The following is a 26,330-nucleotide window of genomic DNA, read 5'->3' on the forward strand; positions in this document are numbered from 1 at the left end:
AGACGTTGGGAATTCTTGACACTTGACAGACTAATTCTCTTAGTGAGTGTTCACATTGTCAAGTTTAGACATTCTTCTCCTCAATGATGCTCACCTCAGCTCCAGCATCAAATGTAGCAAAAAAGGTTGTGCAACCGCTATATTTCTCATCATTATAAAGGATTGGAGACAGTTTACAGCTTCTGCTGACTCATTCCTTTCAGAGATTATTTTTGGGTTCTTGAAAGTGTCAGTTACCCTTTTGGAAGGGAGATGGATACATTAATTTCAGTAAATATTCTCAGTGATATGGCTTGATTGAAAAGCTGACTTTTCAGTGTCACAGTAAGGTTCCATTTGCCTACGCAGGTGGATCTCCAAGAAGATCAGAGGATTATGCACAGCGCCCTGGCCTATATCTATTCCTCAATCAATAGCAAAAAAGTAGATTAGCCGGACATTGTCATATCGTTAACTCCATTCATAGTAAACAATGTTACTGGAACTCAGTTTTATTAATTCACAGCATGTGGGCATTGCTAGATGAGCCAGCATTTATTGCCTATCCCTAGTTTCCCTTGAGAAGGTGGTGGTGAGTTGCTTTCTCCTCCACATGCTGTAGGTTAACCCACAGAGCTGTTGAGGAATGTGTTCCAGGACTTTGATTGTGACGCTTAAGGAACGGTGATATATTTCCAAGTCAGGATGGTGAGCAGCTTGGAGGGGAATTTGCATGTGATGGTGCTCCAATGTCTCAGTTGCTGTTGTCCTTCTAGATGAAAGTGATGTCGTGTTTGGAAGATGCTGCGTAAGGTGTCTTAATGAATATAGTCAATATGAATAATTATGCACTGATGCATAGAAGCAGAAATACATTGTTTCCATGCTTGCAAGTCACAAAAAGGAATTTTTGTAAGAATGTTACGGATTGGATTATTATGTTTTTGGATTTTTAGACCCCTGTAATATTAACTGTGTAATTATAAATTTAAAATGTCTAATATATTTTGTCAGCATTTACCTGGGTGTCTCATACCCTTTATTTCTGTTTACAGTTTAAAATTGATGCAACACTGGGTGATATTTTCAATAGTAAGCGAAGCCTCAGTGATAGAGCAGTGGGCTGTGGCACATATAACCTTATCCAAGAAACACACAATGCCACTACAAGGAACCTTATCATTAAAAGATAAATAGAAAATGCTGCAAGTACTCAGCAGGCCAGGCATCATGTGCAGAAAGGAAGAAGCTATGTTAACGTCACAAGTTGGTACCTCTCATCAGAACCGAAAGGTCACCAGCCTGAAAAATTATCTCAAAATCTTCCTCCATGGACAGAGCCTAACCTGCTGAGTATTCTAGCTTTTTCCATTTAGGTTTCAGATTCCCAGCATCAGTGCTATTTTGCCTCCACTACAAAACATCTGTTATCAGCAGTTTTGCACTATGATACTAAGAGAGGATTGTGAAGCATCAGTGCATGCATATTTATTTTCCTTTATAGCCTTCAGCACCGTGTGACTGGAATTCAAATAAATAAAGCTGCCTTTGATAAACTACATGTCGTTGAGGATGTTGGAGTCAGCCAGTAGGAAATTGTGCTTTGCTTCATGTGTGTTTGAGTACATTAGCCTTTCATTTCACTCTGAAGAAGCTGTATTTTGTTGATATTTATTATAACTTCTCAGCACGTGGGATGATTCTATCATTTCTTTAATTTAGAGAGTTATGGAGGGAAAGCGAGGCTGAGGGATGAGATCAAACAGCTGACACAGGCAGGATGGGACAAAGCATTCCTTTCTATAATTCAATGAAGTGCACCATTTCTATGAGCTCAGAGGGGTCTCATAACTAGATAATACATCAAAAGGTTGCTGTGTCTCTGTGGCCTGGATTCATAAAAAGGCAGATGTTTCTACATGGTTGCCAGGGTAACTGCCAAGCCCTGGGGAAGCTGCAGCCCATGCTGAGTGGCTCTGATGCTCCTAGTGGTGCAATTAAAGAAACATGTTTTACAAACACAACCCAGATTAAAATAATCACTCTCATCTGGTTGGCAGCACTCTTTTCCCCCCCCCGCCACCAAAGTAAAGATAACCTGCAACCCACCCCCCCCCCACCAACCCCCGCAACCCTCCAACCATTGGCAAAGATTATTTCCCACGGTTTGAACTTGCTTTACTTCAGAAGTGTAAAGCTCACTGTACTGCAGATGGAAATAAAGAGCAGATGCTGCAAAAACAGAAATAATTGCCGAAGAAATGTGAATCGTGCACAATGGACTCATAAGCCTCTGAAATTAGAACATATAGATGAACAATTCAAGTCTGTGTGTATTTTCTGCTCTTCATATCACATTTCTTCCTCAGCACCATGTATTGCTTTTATTTTCAGATTATGGTTTATAGTCTGCGTAATGTTAAGTGATTGGCGAAAGGAGGAGAGGCAGCATGAAGAGAAACATTCTTAATGCAGCAAGGAGTGTGGTTGTGACATATTCAAGCATGACTGTCAAAAGGAAATTGGATAATTATCTGAAGAGAAAGCATATTCATGGTTTCAGGGAGGAGTCGACTGAGCTGAGTTGCTCACAGTGAGCCAGTACAGATACAATGGACTGAATGGCCACTTCCAATACTGTGAACAATCAATAAGACCATAAGATGTAGGAGTCGAAGTCGACCATTCAGCCCATCGAGTCTACTCTGCCAATCAGTGAGATCATGGTTGATTTGATAATCCTCAACTCCACTTTCCTGCCTTTTCCCCTTGACCCTTGATTCCCTTACTGATTAAAAATCTACCTATCTCAGCCTTGAATATACTTAATAACCTAGCATCAGCAACCATCTGTGGTAAAGAACTCCATAGAGATAATCTAGAGAAAAACTGATATTGTCTTCCATGGATTTCTTGTTTTCAGGACTTGCGTCAGTCCAGCTCAAACCTTTACAGTGGCACTGATGTGGAACAGTTCTACAGTGCATTGAAACGACTTTTACTAGCCTATGCTCATTGGAATAAGAGAATTGGCTACTGTCAAGGTTTCATAATACCAGCAGCGGTCATTCTAAAGGTGATGGAAAGAGATGAGGGTGATGCGTTGAAGGTAGGTTGAAATGGCTTATATAATTAGAAACAAGTCACTAAAACAACTTTTTTTTTAGTTTTTCTTTTCCTTTTGTAGCTCATTTCCCCTCCCCAGCTTGTGGTTGCTTGACATTAGCCTGTGACCTACACTTGAGAGATGGGGAATGCCCCTTTTGCAGCAGGTTAAGGAGTGTAATCGCCATCTTTCTAATCTGCACATCTCTCGATCAGCAAAAACCTGAATTTATACAGTGCCTTTAATGTAACAGAACATTCCCAAAGTGTTTCATAGAGGTCAATAAAGTGGTATACAGGTGTTTATATTTTATCCTCATATGATTTACTTCCCTGGTTGTGTGAAGCTCCATCAACATTCATGAAACTCAACATCATCTAGAACAATGCAAATCCGTAACATGACCAGCTAGATGTGGAAGAGGGTAGCCAAACATCAATACCTGTAAGTTCCTCTCCTTTTACTGCTGCAATTTAGAGTAGGTACCTCCACAGTGCTGTTTGGGAGGAAGCTCTGAAGATCTTAATCCAGTGATACTCGAGGCAGGCAACGTATTTCTGACTCAGGATGGTGAGTGGCTTGGAGGGGAACTTGCAGGTGGTGATCTTCCCATGCATCTGCTGCCATCTAGATGACAGCACTGATAGGTTTGGAAGGTGCTGTTTTCTTTTCATTCAGTCATGGGATTTGGGAATCACCCCCATGGCCAATCCCTGGTTGCCCTTGAGAAGCTAGTGAACTGCCTTCTTGAAAGACTGCAAACCATTGGTGTAGGTAGACCCAAAACATCGTTAGGGAGGGAATATGGTCTGTATGCTTGCTACCTCACTATTTCTGGTACTCCCTAATAGGTAGGTCTACCTAAGCGAGCAGCACTCAGGGCCCAAGAACAAATAAAAGTAAGGACAGGTGATCTCAACTTGATCAAAGTGGACTTTAAAGGATGCAAGTCCTGAAGAGTAGTGAGGTCAAAGGTTAAGCACATGAGCATTCTCAACTTTTTAAACTTAGTTTGCATGATAATTCAATCTGATATTCTGGGCCACTGATAGGGACAGTATCACTGTGCCACAAAGTTGAGCTTCTGGAATTGTTTTGGTTGTCAGGTCAGATCTAAACCAGTCAATGAGGCAGAAACCAAGATACCTTTCTTTGTGGATAGAGTTGATTGACTTTTGGAACTTACCTGTTCTTCCACAGTCCCATTTGTTAGCCCTTTGTGTCTCTGTAGTCAATCAATTTATCAATTGACCTCAATCACCACTTAACTTATTACTGTGTTAATATTTGTAATGTGACCAGTGTCATTGTGGTCAACGTATAATTCCTCCCAAATAGGGGGCTTGTGTGGTGCAGCGGTTGTGTCCATATCTCCGGACCAGGCCGCCCAAGTTCAATTAAAAACACTGAAATTACTGGAAAAGCTCAGTGGGTCTGGTAGCATCTTTGGAGAAAAATCAGAGTTAATGTTTCGGGTCCAGTGACCCTTCCTCAGAGCCTAAGTTCAAGTTGCACTTGTTCCAGTGGTGTGTAATAACATCTCAGAGCAGGTTGATTAGAGAAAGAAATAAATAACTTAGAAGAGCAACTCCCCCAGTGGCATAAGACCATGAGAGATTCCTAATCAACATCCTTCAGAAGGTAATAACAAACAACTGCAATACTTTGCACATAAGCGTTGACCAAACCAATAGAATCTCATGGCCCAATCTTTGGAAATGAAGAAGGGAGATAAAGTAGTGTGGTGAAGAAATGCTTCAGTGTGAATTACTGATTTATCTTGGTCTAACTGAACCTAACTAACCTAACACATTGTCCAGGATCATTAATCGCTCCTAAGGACTACCATTTTAATTTTGTAAGGGTCCAGATGTTACAGACCTATAACTCTGTTTATCAGGTCTTAACAGACCCAATAAGGCCCCAAAGCGATTGACAAGAAGTGGCAGACATTTCTGTTTGGAAGTGCAAGAGGTGCCATATTGGGAATGGAAAGAATGTTTTAGTATCCACATTGAAACAGACATTTCAAATGCAAATAAAATGCTTGCTTGAGCCTCAGTGTTGGTTTGCCTCAGTAAAACTGGTTCTCGGGACTGCCTGCTACTGAGGTGTCTTTTGAAATTTACACACCCAGCCTCAGAGAACAGGAGTATACATTAACAGGAAAATACACGAAAAAGTACTCAGTTTTGCTCTCCAATAATTCCCTGATGGCCAGTCCAACCTCTGTCCATTCTCCTGGCCACCAACCACTCCAACATCACACTTCTTGGGTCCCACACTCCCAGTGCAGACCTATAATCCTGGGACCTCTGGCCCCTAATTGCCTGATTTTTATTAACATTATAAGCCACTTTGTTGCAGTAACTTTGGGGCAGTAGAAGCACACCTTGATTCTCACCATTCCAGTCCAGTCTGAATCGCTTGAAGTGAGAAGTGTGGATTTTTTATCCTCTAATATATACATATTTTTGGCAATACTTGTCTCAGTGAGGATGCAGCATCTTGTAGGTTTTGACTGACAAAGTAGTTTATTCAAATCACCACTGAACTGCATGGCTAAGGACTTTGATCGTCAGTCAGACTGAGAAATTGCCAATGACGTGTTCACCAACTGAACTGATTCCCTGCACTGCAGTTCTCTCTGTAAACCAGTCACAAAACAGACCCTGCACCAGACTGCAGCCCTTCTCTCATTCACTAAAACATTGACTTTGAGTTATCTAAGCCATCAAAGCAGTATTTGGCTATAATTGAGACTGTTTCGTTGTTGTTGGATCAGATTTTGCTAAAAGTAGATTTCAGAAAGATAATTATATTGTTCAGTTTCATGGAAACATGGGCAGGCTTTTCATTCCCTTGAGCATATTTTAGCATTCCTTGAAACCACGACTGATTTGTACCTCAGTTCTCTCTCGTCGCCTATGATCTACATTCCTTACTGCTTTCATTTGACAAAAATACATAGAGTAAGTCCTGAAAATCTAATTGACCTGACATTTCGGCCTTTTTTGGTCTGAGTTCCAGATTGCATTGTGTGAAATAAATGTTTTCTAATATTACTCCTAAATGGCCTAATGATAATTTTGAATTTCAGTCTCCTTATCCTGAACATTCACAATGAAGGATGTCGATTCTCTGCATCATGTCTATCGAACCACTTTTCTCCTCATCTCTTTTGCTGAATCCCTTTACCATTTGAAATGCCTTCATAAAATCAGCCTGCCATCTTTTAAGATCAAGAAAATACATGCCAAGATTTGGCAGCCTGCTCCTGTTACTTACTGAGCAGTACCATTCTGATGAATCTGTGCTATACCCACTCATGACCCAGGATAGAATTCTTGTGGTATAGTGCCCAAAGCTGAATGCATTCTCCAGCTGGACTTTGATGAAAGCTGTGTGCAACAGATCAAAATTTGTCTTCATTGTAATCTGAACCTTTGAGCTAAAGGCCAGCATTCCACCCAGCTTTCTGATAAACATTAATGGCCTGAACTTGGGTATTTGGGGCAGAATTTCACAGTTTACAGATGCTACAAAAATGGTGAGGTGGAGAGTGACAAATAGAGAAATGGAGTAAATGCAGATACGTTTTGGTCAAAGAAAAGCAATGTAAACTAAAAGGTATAATTTAAAAAGATTAGATTAGATTAGATTAGATTAGATTCCCTACAGCATGGAAACAGGCCCTTCGGCCCAACAAGTCCACACCATCCCTTGGAGCATCCCACCCACACCCATCCCCCTATAACCCACACACCTCTGAACACTATGGGCAATTTAGCATGGCCGATCCATTTAGCCTGCACATCTTTGGACTGTGGGAGGAAACCAGAGCACCCGGAGGAAACCCACAGACAGTCACCCGAGGCTGGAATCGAACCCGGGTCTCTGGCGCTGTGAGGCCGCAGTGCTAACTACTGAGCCACCGTGCCACCCCAAAAAGGCGTGTAAGAACTGAGAAACCTTGAGCTGTATGTACACAAATCTTTAAAGATGTCAGGACGTTGTCAAGGAAGTTGTTAAACTCATTTATGGGATCCTTGGCCTTCTTAAAAGAGGCGTAGAGCACAACAGACAGGAATTTATGCCAAAACCTGTTTGTCTTCGGCTAGAGAATTTGGTCAATTCTGGGCATCACACTTTAGAATGGTTTTCAAGCACTGAGAATGGATGCAGGGAGCGTTGACTAGAATGGGCCAGAAAGGAAAGAGTTCAGTTAGGGGAGCAGACCAGAGAAATGTCGGCTGTTCTTAAATTAGAAAATTCAAAATCACGTAAGCTTTTAATAGAACAAATAAGCAAAAACTGTTTCAGGTGACAGAAGAATTGATAACCAGAGGGTACAGATTTAAGATAAATGGCAAATGTTCCAGAAACAAGACTGGCACTTTCTTTTCTTCAGCGAGTTCTTATGAGTTCGAATGCATGGTGTGAAAGTATGTTTAAAGCAGATTCTGTAATAATTATCACAAGGAAATGGAAAAACGCAGATACTTGAAGGCGAGGAAATAGCAGGTCCACAGGAAAAAACAGGGAGTTGGACTAATTGGATGATTTTTTTTCAGAAATCTGGAATAGGTGTGAATGGATGTTTGACCTCTTTCTGTGTTGTATCATTCTGTAGTTCTAATTGTCTGATTATCTGGGCTTCAGCTTCTAATGATTTATGTACGCCTTCACACAAATCATTTCACTTCTGTACCTAATCTCCCTGTATTTTGAAAATATTTCAATTTGTAGTTCTTGGAACCTAAGTGAATAATTCTTTACTGTATAACAAAGTGTGTAGCTGGATGAACACAGCAGGCCAAGCAGCATCTCAGGAGCACAAAAGTTGATGTTTCGGGCCTAGACCCTTTATCAGAGAGGGGGATGGGGAGACGGTTCTGAAATAAATAGGGAGAGAGGTGGAGGCGGACTGAAGATGGAGAGAAAAGAAGGTAGGTGGAGAGGAGAGTATGGGTGGGGAGGTAGGGAGGGGATAGGCCAGGGAGGACGGACAGGTCGAGGAGGCTGGATGAGGTTAGTAGGTAGGAAATGGAGGTGCAGCTTGAGGTGGGAGGACGGGATAGGTGAGAGGAAGAACAGGTTAGGGAGGCAGGGACAAGCTGGGCTGGTTTTGGGATGCCTCCTGCAGTGCCATAATGATGCCACCCGAAGGTCGCAGGAACAGCAACTCGTATTCCGCTTGGGAACCCTGCAGCCCAATGTTATCAATGTGGACTTCACAAGCTTCAAAATCTCCCCTTCCCCCATTGCATCCCAAAACCAGCCCAGCTCGGCCCCTCCCCCCACTGCATCCCAAAACCAGCCTAGCTTGTCCCCGCCTCCCTAACCTGTTCTTCCTCTCACCTATCCCCTCCTCCCACCTCAAGCCGCACTTCCATGTCCTACCTACTAACCTCATCCCGCCTCCTTGACCTGTCCGTCCTCCCTGGACTGACCTATCCCCTCCCTACCTCCCCACCCATACTCTCCCCTTCACCTATCTTCTTTTCTCTCCATCTTCGGTCCGCCTCCCCCTCTCTCCCTATTTATTCCAGAACCCTCTCCCCATCCCCCTCTCTGATGAAGTGTCTAGGCCCGAAACGTCAGCTTTTGTGCTTCTGAGATGCTGCCTGGCCTGCTGTGTTCATCCAGCCTCACACTTTATTATCTTGGAATCTCCAGCATCTGTAGTTCCCATTACCTCTGATCACAATTCTTTGCTGTATGTTTTATTTCATAGATTCATACAGCGTAGAAACAGACCCTTCGGTTCAACCAGTCCATGCCGAACATAATCCCAAACTAAACTAGTCCCACCAGCCTCCTGCTGGCCCATATTCCTCCAAATCTTTCCTATTCATATATCAATCCAAACGTCTTTTAAATGTTGTAATTGTACCCGCTTCCACCCACTTCCTCAGGAAGTTCAATCCACACATGACCCAACTTCTTGTATAAAAAATGTGGCTCTTGTGTCTTTTTTAAATCTGTCTTCTCTCACGTTAAACATGTGCTCCTTAGTCTTGACCTAACCTGGGGGAAAAGACAACTATCTTTAACTCTATCTGTACCTCTCATTATTTTATAAACTTCTATTTGTTCACTTTGAGTTGTTTTTCAGACTGGAGGCCTTCGACCAGTAATGTTCCACAGGGATCGGTTCTGGGTTCTCTTCTGCTTGTCATTTATATAGATGATTTGGATGAGAATATGGAAGACATGGTTAGTAAATTTCAGATGACACCAAAATTGCTGGCATTGTGGATAGTGAATAAGGTTTTCTAAGATTACAAAGGGATCTTGATCAAATAGGTCAATGGGCTAAAAAATGGCAGATGGAGCTCAATCTGAATACATATGAGGTATTGCATTTTGGTACAACAAACGAGGGTAGGGCCTATACAATTAACATTCTGTAGAACAGAGGGAGGGACCGAGGGTTGCAGGTACATAATTCTTTGAAGTTTGCATCACATGTTAACAGGGTGCTTAAAAAACATTTGGCACGCTTGCCTTCATTGCTCAGTCTTTTGAGTATAGGAGTTGGAAGTCATGTTGAATTTATACAGGACATTGGTGAGGCCTGTTCTGGAATACTGGGTCTGGTTCTGGTTGCCTAGTGATAGGAAGGATATTACCAAGCTGGAAAAGGTTCAGATGAGATCTGCCAGGATGCTGCTGGGTATGGAAGGTTTGAGGTATAAAGAAAGGTTGGATAGGCATTTTCTAAAAAAAATTATTTCATGAAATATGAGGATTACAGTCAAGGCCCAGGAATAAAAAGTACTAAGTGAACTGCTTGAACCACTGGACTCCTTGTGTTGCAGGCACACACACTGTTGTTAGGGAGTTCCATGGTTTTGACCCAGCAACAGTGAAATAGCAGCACTATAGTTCCAATTCAGGGTAGTGTCAAACTTGGAGGAGAAACGTGTAGCTAGTGCTGATTCCATACATCTGCATCCTTGTCCTCGCTGGTAAAGGCAATAGGTTTGGTAGGTGCTATCAGAGGAGCCTTGCCAGTTACTGCAGTCCATTTTATAGATTGTACACATTGGCCACAATGCAGCTGTCTTGCAGCTTAAGTTGATGGAAGAAGTGATAACTAAGAGTTTTTGGTACAGGGTGGTATTGAGTTTTTGGGCTTCTTGAATGTTGTTGCAGCTGTACTCTTCTTAGCTAATATCACATCAATAACATTCACTACTGCAGTTTGTATCATTTACAAACTTGGATGTGTAACTCTTGACCATTTATTCAAGTCATAGGTACATATGAAGAAGATGTGAGATTTCAATTTGAACATCAACTGTCACGGTTGGCAATATGTGGACTTACTTTTTTCTCATAATCTTGTGTGGAACCATACCAACAACCTAATGGCCATAACCACAGATACTTTACTATCAACTATGCTGGCGACCACATCAAAATCTCAAACTACGTTATCTGAACATGACTTAGTTTTCACAAATAAATGTGAACTTTCTGTGTCACTCCATTTTAATCCAAGTGTTTAATCACTTTGTCCTTGATGACATATTCTCTTAACTTCTCATAACAACTGATGTTAAACTAATAGATTTGTAATCACCTGGTTTTTGCTCCCCCTTCTTAACACATTTTCAGACTTTTTAAATCCAGTGACATGATCTCAGTGTCTAATGACCTTTAGAAAACTATGATTAATCCAGCTAGAATTTCTCAGTTTGTATGGAAACTATCTAGTCCTGAAAATGTATCATTCTTTTATCTGCAGTGTTTTTCATCAATTGCTTCTAAAATGTTATATTAAGCTCGGTAACTTTGGATGGCATAATGGTAATATCACTGGGCTAGTAGTCCTGATCCTTTGACCAGTGTTCTGGGGACATGTGATTGAATCCAAAATGGGCATTGTTGAAATCTGAATCTGATAAAGATATAGAATGAAGAGCTAGCCTAATGGCAACCACTATAAATTGTTGTAAAAACCCATCTCCTTCACTAAAGTTCCTTAGGGAAGAAAATCTATCAACTTTACCTGATATGGCATACATATAACTCCAAATTCCATAAAATGTGGCTTATTGTGAACTGCTTTCTAGACAGTTGAGGATGGGTAATAAATGACACTGACTAGGCAGCGAGACCCACATACCATGAATAATTTTAAAAAGCTTCCTATTCTTGACTAGTTTAATTGGTCTGCCATTTATTTATTGTGCATTACAGTCTAAAATGGGCCCCAACGTTATCCTATGCCCTCTCTTGATATACTATATTTATAAAAACTTACTGGGTGAGCTTTGAAGTTCTTTACAAAATTTTTATCATGTTCTCTTTTTATATCTCTTGTCGTTGTTTTTACATTCATTTACTACTTTCAATAGCCTTTGTAGTTCTCCGGATTTGTAAAACTCCTTGTGGGTCTGAAGCGAGCCTGCAATTTGTCCCTTACCTTGCTTGTTAACCAGGGTTCTTATCTGCACAATCCTGAGGCTTTGGCATTAAGGGGGATGTTAGTTTTGCATTGTGCCAAGAAATTCTTTGAACTCTTTCCTGTAAGAAAGGAGTTCCTGTAATAATGATGCTACGCCCATGGTATGTGTAAGCAATTTGAATGCTTCTGTGACGACAGTTTGAGTTTTATCTAACTCATTTCTCTTTTAAAATAGATTTTTCCCTTGAGTAAAGCAACCATTTTTAGCAATGAATTCCTAGATGTAGTGGATTTTCAATTTCAGATGGATTTTGAGGAGGGTTTAAGAGAATGTCTGAATGTTTGAAATTTGAAATGATGTCAGAAAATGCTGAAAATGCCTGTCCATCAGCTTTTTAAAGATGAAGGTGGCTAGAAGCATTTAATGTGATTTTACTTCAACATTGGCTAATTCAAACCAATGGTCTCACCCAAAATGTAGCCTGCTTTTCTCTTTCAACTGTGGACTAACCTGCCGTGAATTCAGTCTTTCATTTTAACTATGAAGAGAACAGACAAATTTAAGCTATGGTCACCATGAAGCTAATATCTGGGTTGATAATCAAAGTATACAATTCTTCTAATCTTCCTCCGTTGCAAATGGTGCAGGCAACTGGAAGAGACGAAGCAGTGAGATTACTCTTATTTAAATCATGGGGTGACATGGGCAAGGCCAACATTTGCTGCCCATCCCTACAGTCACAGTGCTGTTAGGAAGGGGGGATCCAGGATTTTGAGGCAGTGATGAATTAGGAGCACGGGCCCTTCTGGCCTGCTCTGTCATTTAATAATATTGTGGCTGATCTGATTTTTGCAACGCTGAGGGTTATTGCTAAATCAAAACCATTATGTATGAGTCATTTGATGTTTGAAAGGGAGCAGAGTGTATCAGTTTAAAACGAATCAGAGTGAGGCAGTGGCTATTTTCTGAATCATTGTACTAATCTTAAATCACAGCAGGATAATTCACAGTACCTAGTGTCCTCCAATTTTGCATTGTTAGTGTCCTCCTGGTTATTATCATGTAATGAGATTGTCAATGACATTGGCCCCACAGGAACAGCTTCACAGCTTTGCATTTCAGTGGTGGCACAAATCCATTCTATGTTTCAGGGAAACACTGGATGTATTTGTGCCTGATAGTTCTGTATTTTTATTTCCACACATCTCATTTGAAGAGTCCATTGTACTCCAGATAGTTACTGGAGCCAACTGACCTTGACTCATGATAATAAAATGTGAGGCTGGATGAACACAGCAGGCCCAGCATCATCTCAGGAGCACAAAAGCTGATGTTTCGGGCCTAGACCCTTCATGATCTTTATGCATTGAATAGATGTGTAAGTGGGATGCTATGATCATGTGTTATCTTAATACAGCATACTGTTCTGCAGAACAATATGGTGCAGGCTTATGACCTGAATATGCACAAAATTGAGGAAGAGAAATATAGGAGTGGCATAGAAACTCAATTTGCTGTTATTCACCTATAAATAATAGTGAACTTGAGAGCTAATCAAAGTATATACTCTTCATCAGTTGTAAATAGCAGATGAAACCAGAAAAGAGGAAGCGGTGGAATTACTCTTGTTTGAACCATAGGATGTGGGTGACATAGGCAAGGCCAGAATTTGCTGCCTGCCCTGCTTATCTTTGACAAGGTGGTGGTGAGCTGCCATCTTGAACCATTGTAGTTCTTGTGGTGTAGGTACAGTCACAGTGCTGTTAGGAAGGGAGACCCAAGATTTTGAAGCAGCAATGATATAGGGACAGAGTAGGAGCAGGAGTAAGCCATTCGAGCCTGCACAATCATTCAGTAAGATCATGGCTGATCTGATTTTTGGCATCAAGCCCACATTCCAGTCTACCTCTCCTAAGCTCCGACTTAGCCTTAAAATATTCAATGACCTTGTCGTTGGTCCTCAACTCTGTCTTAATAGAAGATCCCTAATTTTTAAACCATAGTCTGTAGTTCCTGTCTTTCCACAAAGGGAAATATTCATTCAGCGACAGTGGGAACTGCAGATGCTGGAGAATCCAAGATAATAAAATGTGAGGCTGGATGAACACAGCAGGCCAAGCAGCATCTCAGGAGGACAAAAGCTGACGTTTCGGGCCTAGACCCTTCATTCAGCACCCACCTTTATCATCTCCTTTCAGGATCTTATGTTTCAAAATGATTTTCTTTTTTCTTCTAAACTGTTCAATTATCTTCATGAGGTAACTCCATTCCCTCTATCCCAGGCATCAGTTGATTGAACCTACTCTGAGCAACTTCTAATAAGTTCATATATTTTCTTAAAATGGAGACCATAACAGTACATTTTCAGATGTGATCTTACCAATGCTCTTTATCAATATACATGCACTTTTATATTCTATTGCTTTTTCAACAAATGGCGACATTTAATTTGCCTTTCTAATCATTTCACCTTTACCAAACTACGACATATGATTTATTTACAAGTTTATTCACCTTTCTCTGTATGTCACAGTTCTGCAATTGCTCTTCGTTTATGTTTTCATTCTCCCTACCCAAAGTGGAATAGTTCACATATTACTACATCATGCTCTATCAGCAGATTTTTTGCCCACTTATTTAACCTATCTGCGTCCCTTTATAGACTCCTCTAGATCCCTCAACTGGCATTTCCACTTGCATTAGTATGCAGATTTAGCAACCTTACATTCAGTTCCTTCATCCAGGTCATTAATATAAATTGTAGTTAGTTGAGAGCGTCTCCCGGACCCCCGTGAAACCCCACTCATCATGTCCACCGAACCCAATTATGCTTACTCTCCATTTCCTATTAGCTAACCTTCCTCTATCCACTTCATTATAATACTCTGTACACCCTGAGCTCTTGGTTTGCACAATAATGTTTGACATAGCAACTTGTGTCTTCTTGAAATCTAAGTATAGCACATCACAGGGTTCCCTTTATCCAAACTTCTTAATACTTCTTCAGAAGTTTAATATATTAGTCAAACATGGCTTCATTTGTGGACTCTGCCCGATTACATTGAGATTTTCTAAGTATTCCCCCTTTATCCACACTTGTAAAAGATCGCAGCATTTTCACAATGTTAGATGTTAAGCTAATTGGCCTGTAGTTTACTACTGTCTGACTCTAACTTTTCTCAAACAGAAGAGTCATTTTTGGATAACAAGGTGTAGAGCTGGATGAACACAGCAGGTCAAGCGGCATCAGAAGAGCAAATGACTACCCTACTATCTGAGTCATATTTAGTGCTTTCCAGACTTACACGATCTTTCTGGAATCTAGGGAACTAGGAAACTATAAACAACGCAACTGCTATTTCAGCAGCCACTCTTTCCAATGGAGCATTTGGACTTGTCGGCCTTTAGTTTTAATAATGCTGTCAGTACCCTTTCATTGACAGCCATAGAGTTCAAAGTCATGGGGGCATGTGACTTGGAGGAGAGCTTGCATATGGCGGTGTTCCTATGCTCTTGTTACCCCAGACCATACAAGCCAGGAATCAACAGCTATTTGTACCTAAAGAGCCTTTTAAGGGGAGCCAGGGGCTGAAACCTTCAATGTTTCTAACCCAAATAATTGGCTCTTTTTTTATTATTCATTCATGAGATGTGGGCATCACTAGCTAGGCCATCATTTATTGCCTATCTCTAATTGTTCAGAGGGCAGTTAACAACCTGTTGTTGTGTGTCTGGAGCCACATTTAGGCCAGACCAGGTAAGGATGGCAAATATCCTTCCCTAAACAACATTAATGAACCAGATGGACTTTTTTAAAATTGGCATGGTCACGGTTAAGTCAGCTCTTTATTCTAGATTTCACCAGCTGACATGGTGGGATTGAAACCCTTATCCCCAGAACATTATTTTGAGGTTCTAGAGTATTAGTCCAGTGATGTTACTATTACATCCGACTTTTCTTGATATCTAAATAGCCTGGTATGTCTGGAAGAGTGCACATTTGCAAAGGTAATGAAATATGTGTATTACATTTTTGTATCAATAGAAAATAAAATCTAAAACATAATAGACGTAACATTGAATAATGTCATGTATTTTACTTTTTTTTTATAACTTTCAGGGGAGTTATCTGTAAAACAAACTTTAACGGAGTATCTTAAATAAGTTGCAAGTATGGGTTTTGCAAGCTTGGGCTGGATGGGTGCTACCTTTATGCTGCCTATCATGAACAACTGAAGTAACATGTCTGATTTATAGAGTCAAAGGGTACTACAACACAGAAAGAGGCCCTTATGCCCTTCACGTCTCCATTGTTCAATAAGCACACATCTACTCAACTCCCATTTCCCAGCACATGGATCATAGCCTTGTATGCTGTGATGTTTCAAATATTCATCTAAATATTTCTTCAGTGTTGTGATGGTTCTGACTTGTACCACACTTTCAGGCAGTGAGTTCCAGAATCCCACCACTCTCTGAACAAATAAAAGTTGCCTTTAAATTCCTTCTAAACCTTGTGTTGAGTCTCTGGTCCTTGGTCATTGACCTCTCCACTAAGAGGAATATTTTGTTCCTACTGATCCTGTCTATGTCCCTCATAATTGTGTAGATGTCAGTCAGGACCCCTCTCAGCCAGTCATTGTTAATTACTGACTACATGCCTGGCGTTGCACCAGCACTGAAATGCATTCATGTTGCTCAGCCATGTGGCTGAAAGAATGTATTTCTGGACAACAGCAGCATCCCATTTGTGGAAAACATGCACCAGTGTTGGATAGTAGGTGCATGAAACAGCTCAAAACAATGTATGGGTGCATTTGTTCTGCACAATATAAAGAAATATGTTCAATACTTGTGTCTTTTTTAATTCACATGAGAGCTTTCGAAGCCAACCTTTTCCTTAGTATAAATTATTGTCTTTGTGCGAAATTTGGCATTCTTGTATTTATCTTGATGAGTGTAAAATGAAAGCCTTAGTAACATGCTTCCCTCTTCACCAATATTCAAGTTCTCTTCTGCCAAGTGGCTGTTAATAGATAAATCTGCAATAACCGTCCAGCATTAATAATAGCAGCTACAAGACAGCTGGATATTAAATTCATCTAGGAAAGGAAATCTGCCGTCCTCACCCAGTTTGTCTCCACATCCATGACGATGTGGTTGACTCTTAACTGTCCTCTGAAATGGCTGAACATTAATCCACTGTGAGCAATGGGCAATAAGTTCCTGCCTTTCTGGCACCTTCTATGAATGAATAAATGAAATATATTGCCCTTTAAATGTTGGGAGAAGATGTTGGATATGACTGTTAGTGCAGGGGAGCAGAAACTGTTTTATGAAAGCTCTGTTCAGTGAGTTGTTGCTGAAGAGTTCTGACTGGTGGTAAGTGTTGGGGCCTTTCTACTTCTTCAACACATAAGGTCATCAGCATCAACTTCTTCATCAATGCCAAGATTGTTCCCAGTGGTGGCTCCAAGCATCATCCACACAAATGTATCAAACGAAACAGTCTTGCTGGGTGGACTGTACATCAGACACGCACACGCGCGCGCACACACACACACTGGCGCTCACACGCTGCTGGGAGGCCTCCATGCGGCTGCGGTGCTGGCTGCCAGGCACGCGAGAGCAGGCCCACGACATGCACTTCCAATGATCAAACATTGGTTGCCTTTGAATAAAAGTGGAAGATCTTATGATTTGTGAAAGCATTGGGTTATCTAAAGGAATCAGTGAGAAAAGAGGATGGAAAGGCTGCAGCCTGTGTGAATCAGAAATTGCACTCCTCCTGTTCCCTCTTACCAACAAACAGCGTTCACTCTATAAGCATGTGAACCACTGGAGATTGATTGATACCTCCTCTGACAGCTTCAAAGGAGCTCAAGGCAAACTTGAGAGCTGCAATGACCTTGACTGGAGCAGAGTATTCTGTGTTGCCTGTAAGATGTGCATGGTGCATCTAGTTGCGGATGTCAGTGTAACCCAGTGACAGTCACCCAAGAGAATTACACCCACCTTGTATGCTGCGGTCCTAAGAATAGCAGTTATGATGTGTAGGGCCTATATAGCCCAGTGGGAATGCCTCATTTCTCCCGTAGCTGACTGTTACCTACTACTTTCTCCTGCTCTTTGTCTCATGGTATGCTACCAGAGTTGAATTTCCAGAGAGATCTTTCCACAAAGAATGCATTATTGAAAGTCACTTTGTCAAGCCAAATAAACTAAAACAATCAAAAGTGGCCAAATATTTCCCATGCAGCTTAGCGAATCAAAGAATTATGTAATGGCTATATCTTAGAAGGAGATTTTTCAGCCTGACGTGCCATACTAGCTCTCTGCCTGAGCAGCTCAGTCAATCCCACTCCCCATGACTTTCCCCTTTTTTTTCCCCTCTGTACTTAATTATCAAATTTCCTTTTGAAAGTTGCAACAACCCTGTCACACTCTCAGGCCATGCCTTGCAGGTCTCAACAACTCATTGCATAAAAACATTTCTCAAGCTGCTTTTCGTTTGTTTGCTATAAATCACTGTCCTATAGTTCTCATCACTTTCCCTAGTGGGAACACTTTTTTCCCTATCCACATTATCAAAACCCTTTCTGCAAGCGATGATCCATTTACAAAAAGCAGATTTGTCCTGAATTACAGTAGGGCTCACAGATAGGATGATGAAGTATTATTTGCAGAGTGTACAGAGTTGAAAACAACACTGGAGTCCTGGAAATCTAAATTTAATCTTAATCTTCTCAAATTAATGAGTCTTCCGCCTGTTTCCGGTTGAAATTCCAGTGATAAATTGGTGATTAATCTTTTTGCCTGCAAGGTTGGTTCAACCTGCTCCTCCATTTCAGCTGAACATAGCAAAACAAAAATTGGCCGCACTAAATTCACTGCCAGAAATAGAGAAATCAACTTACTTTGTAAAATATATCTTTCAGTATTTTTGCTTCAGCTGATAAACTGCATTTAGAGATTCACAATTTGGCTACTTCACCTGCACTGTTCAAGCAATCCCTCATCAACCAGTTGCATGTTTTTCAGGATTTATTGCTATTTAAATTCTTTATAGGGCAGGAGAAGATTTCAAGCCTTATCAGAGAATAGGTGTTTTTGTTTTGGCTTGGCCTGTATTCTGTTTTGTTTCATTTGCCTTCTACCATATTGCTTGCTTGTTCCTGGACTGCACCAATGAATCAAATAATGGCTGAATCTCTAGATTGAAAAGTAAGATAAAACAAAGTGACTGAAAATTAGGTTAATTAGGTCCTATGTCTTTACACTGATGCAATTCTCATGTAGACAAGAGTAGCTCAAGGTGATGATCTGCTTCCATGTCAATCATATTTTAATTAGATGATCAAATTCCACTTCTGGTTTATTAATATAAAATTCTTTTCCAGTGTTAAGAAAAAGGTCAATACTTTCTTCAGTTGGAGTATGACAAATCTTTAGAATTGTCTGCCCCAGAAATCTATCCAAGACTGAAATCAGTAGATTTTTGGGAATCAAGGAATATGGAGATAGGTCAGGAAAGTGGACATCAACTAGAGATTCAGCCATGATCTTACTGAATGGTGGAGCAGGCACAAGGGGTGCCCCTACTGTTATTTATTAAATTAGCTAATGCCTCTTGTGTCCTCCAGCAGTCTAGTGGATAAAGTCGCAGAATGATAGACTATAAAATTGAGCATAAAATGTCCACCAGGTGCTACACATAGTTATAATTGTGCACTTTAGCACTGCAAGATATACTGCACAAACTGTTTTAGTTTCTTCCCCAGTCCCTAAAAAATGAAAAAGACAGTTGTCAGCGAGTAATAACCAATGGCTCTTGAAGGATTCTGGTTCAATTCTTGATGTCAGCTGAACCCAGTAGCATCCTTTGCTGACTGAAAGTGACTTCAGTGAAGTAAGGGCATGACAGTTTTGAAACAGGATTTATCATCGAATCAAAAAGTATAACAGTTCAGAAGAAATCTTTCAGCCCATCATGTCCATGATGGTCATCAAACAGAACTAATGTCCTCTACTAATAAAGGAAGTATCCTTTATGACTTCTTAACCATGCTATCTGTATGTTCTGTTGCCTTCCAGAATCTATGTAAATTCACATGAAGGTCCCACTGATCCTCAGTACTATCTAGGGTCACACCATTTATCATGTACTCCCTTGCCTTGTTAGCCCTCTCAAAATCCATCACTGCACACTTCTCAGGATTAAACTCCAAATGCCATTGCTGTGCCCATCTGACCAGCCTGCCTGTAACTTCCTGCATTCGAAAGCTTTCCTCTTCACTGTTTGCCACAGCATACATTTCAGTGCCATCTGCAAACTTACTGATAAAAACTCATATCACTGTATCCAAGTCAATAATGTACACTACAAATAGCAAGAGAACCAGCGTTGAACCCTGCAGTATGCCACTGGACACAGGCTTTCAGTCATAAAAACAACCTTCAACTAGCACCCCCTGCTTCCACAAAGTCAATTTTGGATTGAGTTTGTCTGGATCACAAGATATGAAAAGCAAAAATATAAGATTGACCCCAATTTTTACTTCCATTAGCTTGAAAAGAAATGAAAATGGAGAGAGATGACTAACATCATTTGACCAGGTGTATGCGATTCTCTTGTGTCCATTGTGCTGTTTAATTAGATCATGTTTGATCTCAATCTTAACTCCACCTACCTACCTTTGTGGTGGAACCCAAAATAACCTTGCCTCGATCTTGATGTTAGTTGACTGAGTCTCAGCAGTTTGGGAAGAACGGTTGTTGTTATGCTTTGTGTGTATGAAGAAGTGCCTCCTGATATCATCCCTAAAAAGCCTCATTCAAATTTTATGGTTATTTCTCGCCGTTCTGGGTTTCCCATCAGAGAAAATAGTTTCTCTTTTTCTGCACTGACAAACCCTTTAAATATCTTCAATACCTAAATCATTACAGCACTTTCATCTGAAACGGAATACTTGCTTCATCCATTAGGATAATTTAATCCTTCTGGTGAACCTGTACTCCTCCAGCATCAACACTGTGTATAAGTTGAAGCCTTGAGAAAACCTTCCACAAACTGGGGTCAACTAAAATTCCATACTGTAAAACGCAAACCATCAGAATTGGTTTAGCTGGTGGTCATTTTGAAAGTGAAAATAAGTAGGACACTGGTTTTGATTGAATGTATTAATTCGACAAGGATACCTTTAAACACAATCAAAATATCTCACAAAAAGTCAAATTCATTGCCTTTTGGCATCCAATGCAAAGAGTTTATCAAGCTCAATATGAGTCTCATTCAATCCAGTACAATTCTCTTAACTCTGCTGTGTGTGTGTGTGTGTGTGTGTGTGTGTGTGTGTGTGTGAGTGTGAGACAATCGGGAATGATAATCCAAAGTTAGAACTTCTCCCTGAATGTCAGATAATGTTCCCACATCTAACTGTTGTACAGTGAGTCTTTCTGAAAAGTGCATGCTTTGAGCTTTGAAGAGGTCACAGCTATGAAGCTGTCCGTAGTTGAATTAACTGAGTGACACACATTGCTGAGGCTCACACCATGAGAAATGGCCACTTGAGTAAGTGGAATGCGGTAGTGGAATGCGGTCATATCATGTGGAATTGTACTCCAGTAAAAATATTCCCTTCCAGCACAGACAGAGTGGACTGCTCACATACCCTGGTGCTTGTATTTGAGTAATTTAGGTGTTACAATGACAATTTACAGGCTTTGCATTGTTGATTGCACAGATTTCCAGTGTTCACCATCAGTGCTCTTGATTCTCTAATTGCAGACAGAAAAGTTGAAAGCTGTTCCAAATGTTGTCAAAACACAAAGATACACAGATTCTACTACACTGTATGCGAAGGATTTCAGTTTTGGCATTAATTCTAGTCATATGCTCTTTGTTTTTCATTTTCCTCCAAGGTCCTAGTCTATCTACTTGACAGAGTTCTTCCAGACGACTATTTTACAAACAATCTCAGTGCTTTGACTGTTGATATTGCAGTCTTCCATGATCTGTTAAGAATTAAACTTCCTGAACTTTCACAACATCTGGACCATCTTTGCACAGCAACCAAAAAAGCTAATGATGGTAGGTTCCCAAATATAATACAGTACTGGTTGTATACAATATGCATTATCAGAATGATTCATTGGATTATTATATCAAGTATTGCCAGTTTAATAACGTTTCATTTGGCAAACTTTAAAGTATGATTACAGTGCAAGATTTTCAACTTAACATTTTTGTATTAACATCATCTTTGTGTGTGTGCATGTGTGCTCACGCATGCTCATGTGTGTGGTGTATGTGTATGTATCTGTGGAGTACTTGTGTACATGCAGCCATATGTGTGTGTGAATTTGTGGATATGTATCTGCATGTGTGTATACGTGCTCACACACACACGTGTGAGTGTACATGTGTGGTGTGTATATGTATCTGTTTGTGTGTATCTACGTGTGTATCTGTGTGTGTGCATGTATCTGTGTGTGGGTGTGTATATCTTTGGCATTGTGTGTGTATATATCTGTGTTTCTGTGTGCATATCAGTGGGTGTGTGTGCATACATGTGTGAATGTGTGCATGTCTGTGCATGTATGTATCTGTGTGCGCATATGCGTGAATCTCTGTGTATCTGCATGTGTGCATCCGCATGTGTCTGCACCTGTGAGTGTGTATCTGTGTGTGCATCTTCATGTGTTTGGTGGGGAGGGCAGTAGTGATGCCCTGCTCCATTCTATCCTGGGTCCACTTCTACAAAGGCAGGATAGATAAGATGTGGAGTGTAACCACATGACAGGAGCTTATTAAGGCCAATGGAGGACGGCCTTTAGGTTAGGCACCAGAGGAATGGTCTCCAGAAGGCAGACTGAACAGATCAGCTCTCCAAGTAGGTTTAGAAGCCCAGTCTGCCTGCCAAAGAGATCCATTTCTGTACCACCCACCTGACAGCTTTGATCTGTCTATTTTTTCTTTTAAATTTTAAACAGTTTGTGAGAGACGGCCTGTGCCTTGAGGTGTTCTCTCTCTTGGTTGTCCCTGGTGCTGATCCTTTAAGCTAAAAGGTGTCTGATTGGTGATCAAGGTTTGAATACCCATGTCTTGTCCATCATTGGAAGTGAGCACTCCCTCTCGCTATTTAGCTGCAGAAGAGAAAATCATAAAGACTAACTGTTCCTCAAATGATGCAGGAATCTAACAATGGAGTTCAGAAGCCCACACGCAAGTCCACAGGCTGTTAATCTCATGGTCGCAATGGTGGATTCCACAAGTTTTTGTACCTTTTGGTTTAGTGGTAAAGAATGAAAGAAATCAACACTAGCTCTCTGTGTGGTTTGCTATCTCACGCGTATACTGTGAAGTTAACTGGAGGGAATATTGGATGAAGGTGAGGTTTGGCATCCATGTTATGCCCTCCATGTTATGAGTTTCGTAAAATGTTTTACACAACTCCCTGTAGACTTACACATGAAGAATGTCTATTTGGACACAATGATAGTGAACTCAACTTGAGTCAGCATTTTTCAGCAAAGGTAGGTAAAGCTTGTGAAGGGATTGGAACAAAGCATTTTGCCTGATTGTGATTGTGCTAAATCACGATGGCCTAATGGTATTATCGCTGAACTGTTAATCCAGAGACCCAGATAATGTTCTTGGGACCTGGGTTCAAATCCTCCCATGGCAAATGGTGGAACTTGAATTCAATAAACATCTGAAATTAAGAATCTAATGATAAACGTGAATCCATTGCTGTTGTTGGAAAAACCCATCTGGTTCGCTAATGTCCTTGAGGGAAGGAAGCTGCCATCCTTACCTGGTCTGGCCTACATGTGACTCCAGACCCACAGCAATGTGGTTGACTCATAACTGCCCTCTGGGCAATTAGGGATGGGCATGGGGCAATATTTCAACACATCTAGACAATGCACATTCAGACCCGTAAGCATTTTATGTTTTTCCCAGAATGATAATTTGTATGTCATCAGTTCTGCTGAGTATTATGTTGTAAACCTGCTGTCAACCTTCATTTTTTGGAGGTGATGATTCTTCATGAGGTAGCCCCTTTTTGCAACAATGAACTCAATTATTCCTCTTTTTTTCACTTTTAGTCTCCATGTTATTTTCCTCCCACTTGTCCTGGAACTTGTTAATGAAGTCTTTAAAGTTATCTTACAGCAATTTAGCCATCTGAGGGATTTTTCCTTCTTTTCCTGTGTATAAATAGCAAGAACTTGTTCTGTGTCCCTGTGACAGCATGGTTCCAAAACAGCTGTAACTGACTGATTGATTGTGTGAGCTGCTTTTCAGAGATATGCTGTTTTATCTGCAATTTATAGCATTCCTGATTCAAGCAGTATATTTCTTGGCTAGTGAGCTGTGTGTTTACCAGGTTTCATTTGTGCTTGGATTCACTGTGGCAGGATGCCAACTGGCTGAGGTCTAATGGTTTGTTTATTGCTGTACAGAGACACTGCACTGGCGAGACTTCCATAAGTTATTGAAATAAAAGAATTAAGTTGGTGTTATAACTCAACTAGCACAGATTTGCCATGAGTTAAATCTATAGCAGAATTAAGGAGCCAGTTTAATTCACTACTTGAATGGTACAGTAAAGTAGTAGCTACACTTCACAAATACTCCGTTGGTTGTTAAGCACTTTGGGATGTCTGTTGGTCATGAAAGATACTACGTTAATACAGTTGTTTCCTTTCAAAACTGACACATTTTTTGCCTGTCGGAATTATTTCAGAAATTAGAAGTACTGCATTTTTTCTAGGAACATAGGAACAGGAATAGGCCATTCAGCCCCGTACACCTGCTTTTGGCTCATAACCTTTAATACTTTTCCTTAACAAAAAAAAATCTCAGAATTAAAAGTAGCAACTGATCCACACCCACTGCTTTTTGGGAGGGAGTTCCAAACCTCTACTAGTTTTTTGCATAGAAGTGCTACATAACATCTCCTGAATGGACTGGTCCTAATTTCTGTGCTCCCCTTAGTTGTGGAATCCCTAAGCAGTGAAACTAGTTTATCGTTATCTATCCAGTATTTTCCTGTTAATATTTTGAAGACTTCAATCAGACCACCCCTTAACCTTCTAAAGTCTAGAGAAAACCTTATTTATGTAATCTTTTTTCATAACTTTACCCCTGAAGCATAGGTCTTGTAAACCTACATTGTACCCAATCAAAGGGCCAAGATTATCAGAGGAACAGGAAAGCTGACGTTTCGGGTCGAGACCCTTCTTCAGAAAAGTTTTCGACCTGAAACATCAGCTTTCCTGCTCCTCTGATGCTGCTTGGCCTGCTGTGTTCATCCAGCTCTACACCGTGTTATCTCAGATTCTCCAGCATCGGCAGTTCCTACTATCTCTGTACTCCATCAAAGGCCAGTTTATCCTCCCTGAGATGTGGTGCCTGGATCTCTCACAGTACTCCAAGTGGTTTCACCCCATCAATTTTCCCTGTACTTATTTTCTTTACTAAAATCAATCCTTCCCAGCTGAGAATGTGCGTGAATGGGATTCCACACATGCTAGTTCTCATACCAGTTTACATTGCTACTTTGAGAGAAAAGAAAGTGTAAGGCATGAGTTTACATTGCCCAAAGCCTTTGTGTAGTGAGAATCTTAACAACTAATTTTTACATTCCCAAATCCTTTTTCATAGCAATATTCAATTAATGCAGTGAATCATCTCAAAAAACATAACCAAGGCATAGGCTGACTCAGGAGGATTTTGGGATTGAACTTTGCTGAAATGTTTCTAAAGTTGGAGAAAGATGCAACAAAATATAAACTGAGTTCCGAAGGAGAATCATTTTGGACTTGAAATGTGAACTCTGAATCTTGTTCCATCGACGCTGCCAGAGTTTCTCCAGCACTTTCTGTTTATATTTCAGTTTTCCCGTACTCACAGTGTTTTGCTTTTGCTAAGATAAAACATGATGGTAGTAAACATAATTGCTCAACCACATGCTGTTACTGTTTGAAGAACTGTAACTTTGCTGGAAAATCCATTTCACATCATTGATGTTGTTTCTTAACAGGGAGATGCATTCTGCCACTTACCAGTGTCGTCACCATGCAGTGGTTTCTGACTCTTTTCACCTCCTGTCTTCCCAAAGACACCATCCTCCGGGTTTGGGATGCCATCTTGTTTGAAGGATCAGAGGTGCTATTTCGAGTGGCTCTAGCATTATGGGCTCAACTAGGAGAGTGAGTAGTTGGCATTGTTTGCTTTTTCATAAATCCCTAAATTCGAGCAAGATGAAAATTTAAGAGGAAATGGTTAGGACAAGATCGACTGCCCTTTAGAGGACTGTGTGCATTTGTGGTCATCATGAAAAGAAAGAGCAGAAAAACTTTACATGGATGCTCCTGGAAACATATGGGTACACGAATCAGGAAACGTTTGACAGGCTGGATCTGCTGTCTTGAAAGTGAAGGCTGGGGAGAGACCTAACAGATGTTTTTAAAGTTACAAAAAGTTTTCAGAGCGTGGATACAGAGAGGGTGTTTCTGTTCTGGGCAATAACATAACTAGAGACCATCATTGCAAGAGAATTACCAAGGACTCCAATACAAAGATCATTGGAAACATCTTTACACAAAAAGTGGTGAGACTGTAGAACAAAGTGAACAGCATGGATGTGTTTAAGAGCAGACTATATAAGCACATGTGGGAGAAGGGAGAAGTCACATGTGGAAAGGTGGAAGATAAGGGTGTAAAGTACAGACTGCACAAATTAGTGTGGCTGAACAGACTGTTTCAAAGCTGGGTATCCTGTATAATCCTATGAAATTGAATATTTTACCTACCC

General features: G+C 40.6%; 1 protein-coding gene across 2 annotated transcripts in view; it reads left to right on the forward strand.

The window, feature by feature from the left end:
* LOC125462980 (TBC1 domain family member 30-like) overlaps positions 1–26,330 on the forward strand; it is an 86,108-nt gene that overhangs the window by 30,620 nt on the left and 29,158 nt on the right. For both annotated transcript variants that reach the window (XM_048553547.2, XM_048553546.2), the window contains exons 5-7: positions 2,903–3,088; positions 21,427–21,595; positions 25,557–25,725. In XM_048553547.2, coding sequence (XP_048409504.2) covers positions 2,903–3,088; positions 21,427–21,595; positions 25,557–25,725 — 524 coding nt within the window. The remainder of the gene's footprint in view (positions 1–2,902; positions 3,089–21,426; positions 21,596–25,556; positions 25,726–26,330) is intronic.

This window comes from Stegostoma tigrinum, chromosome 21, assembly GCF_030684315.1.
Source record: "Stegostoma tigrinum isolate sSteTig4 chromosome 21, sSteTig4.hap1, whole genome shotgun sequence".
Classification (NCBI taxonomy): Eukaryota; Metazoa; Chordata; class Chondrichthyes; order Orectolobiformes; family Stegostomatidae; genus Stegostoma; species Stegostoma tigrinum.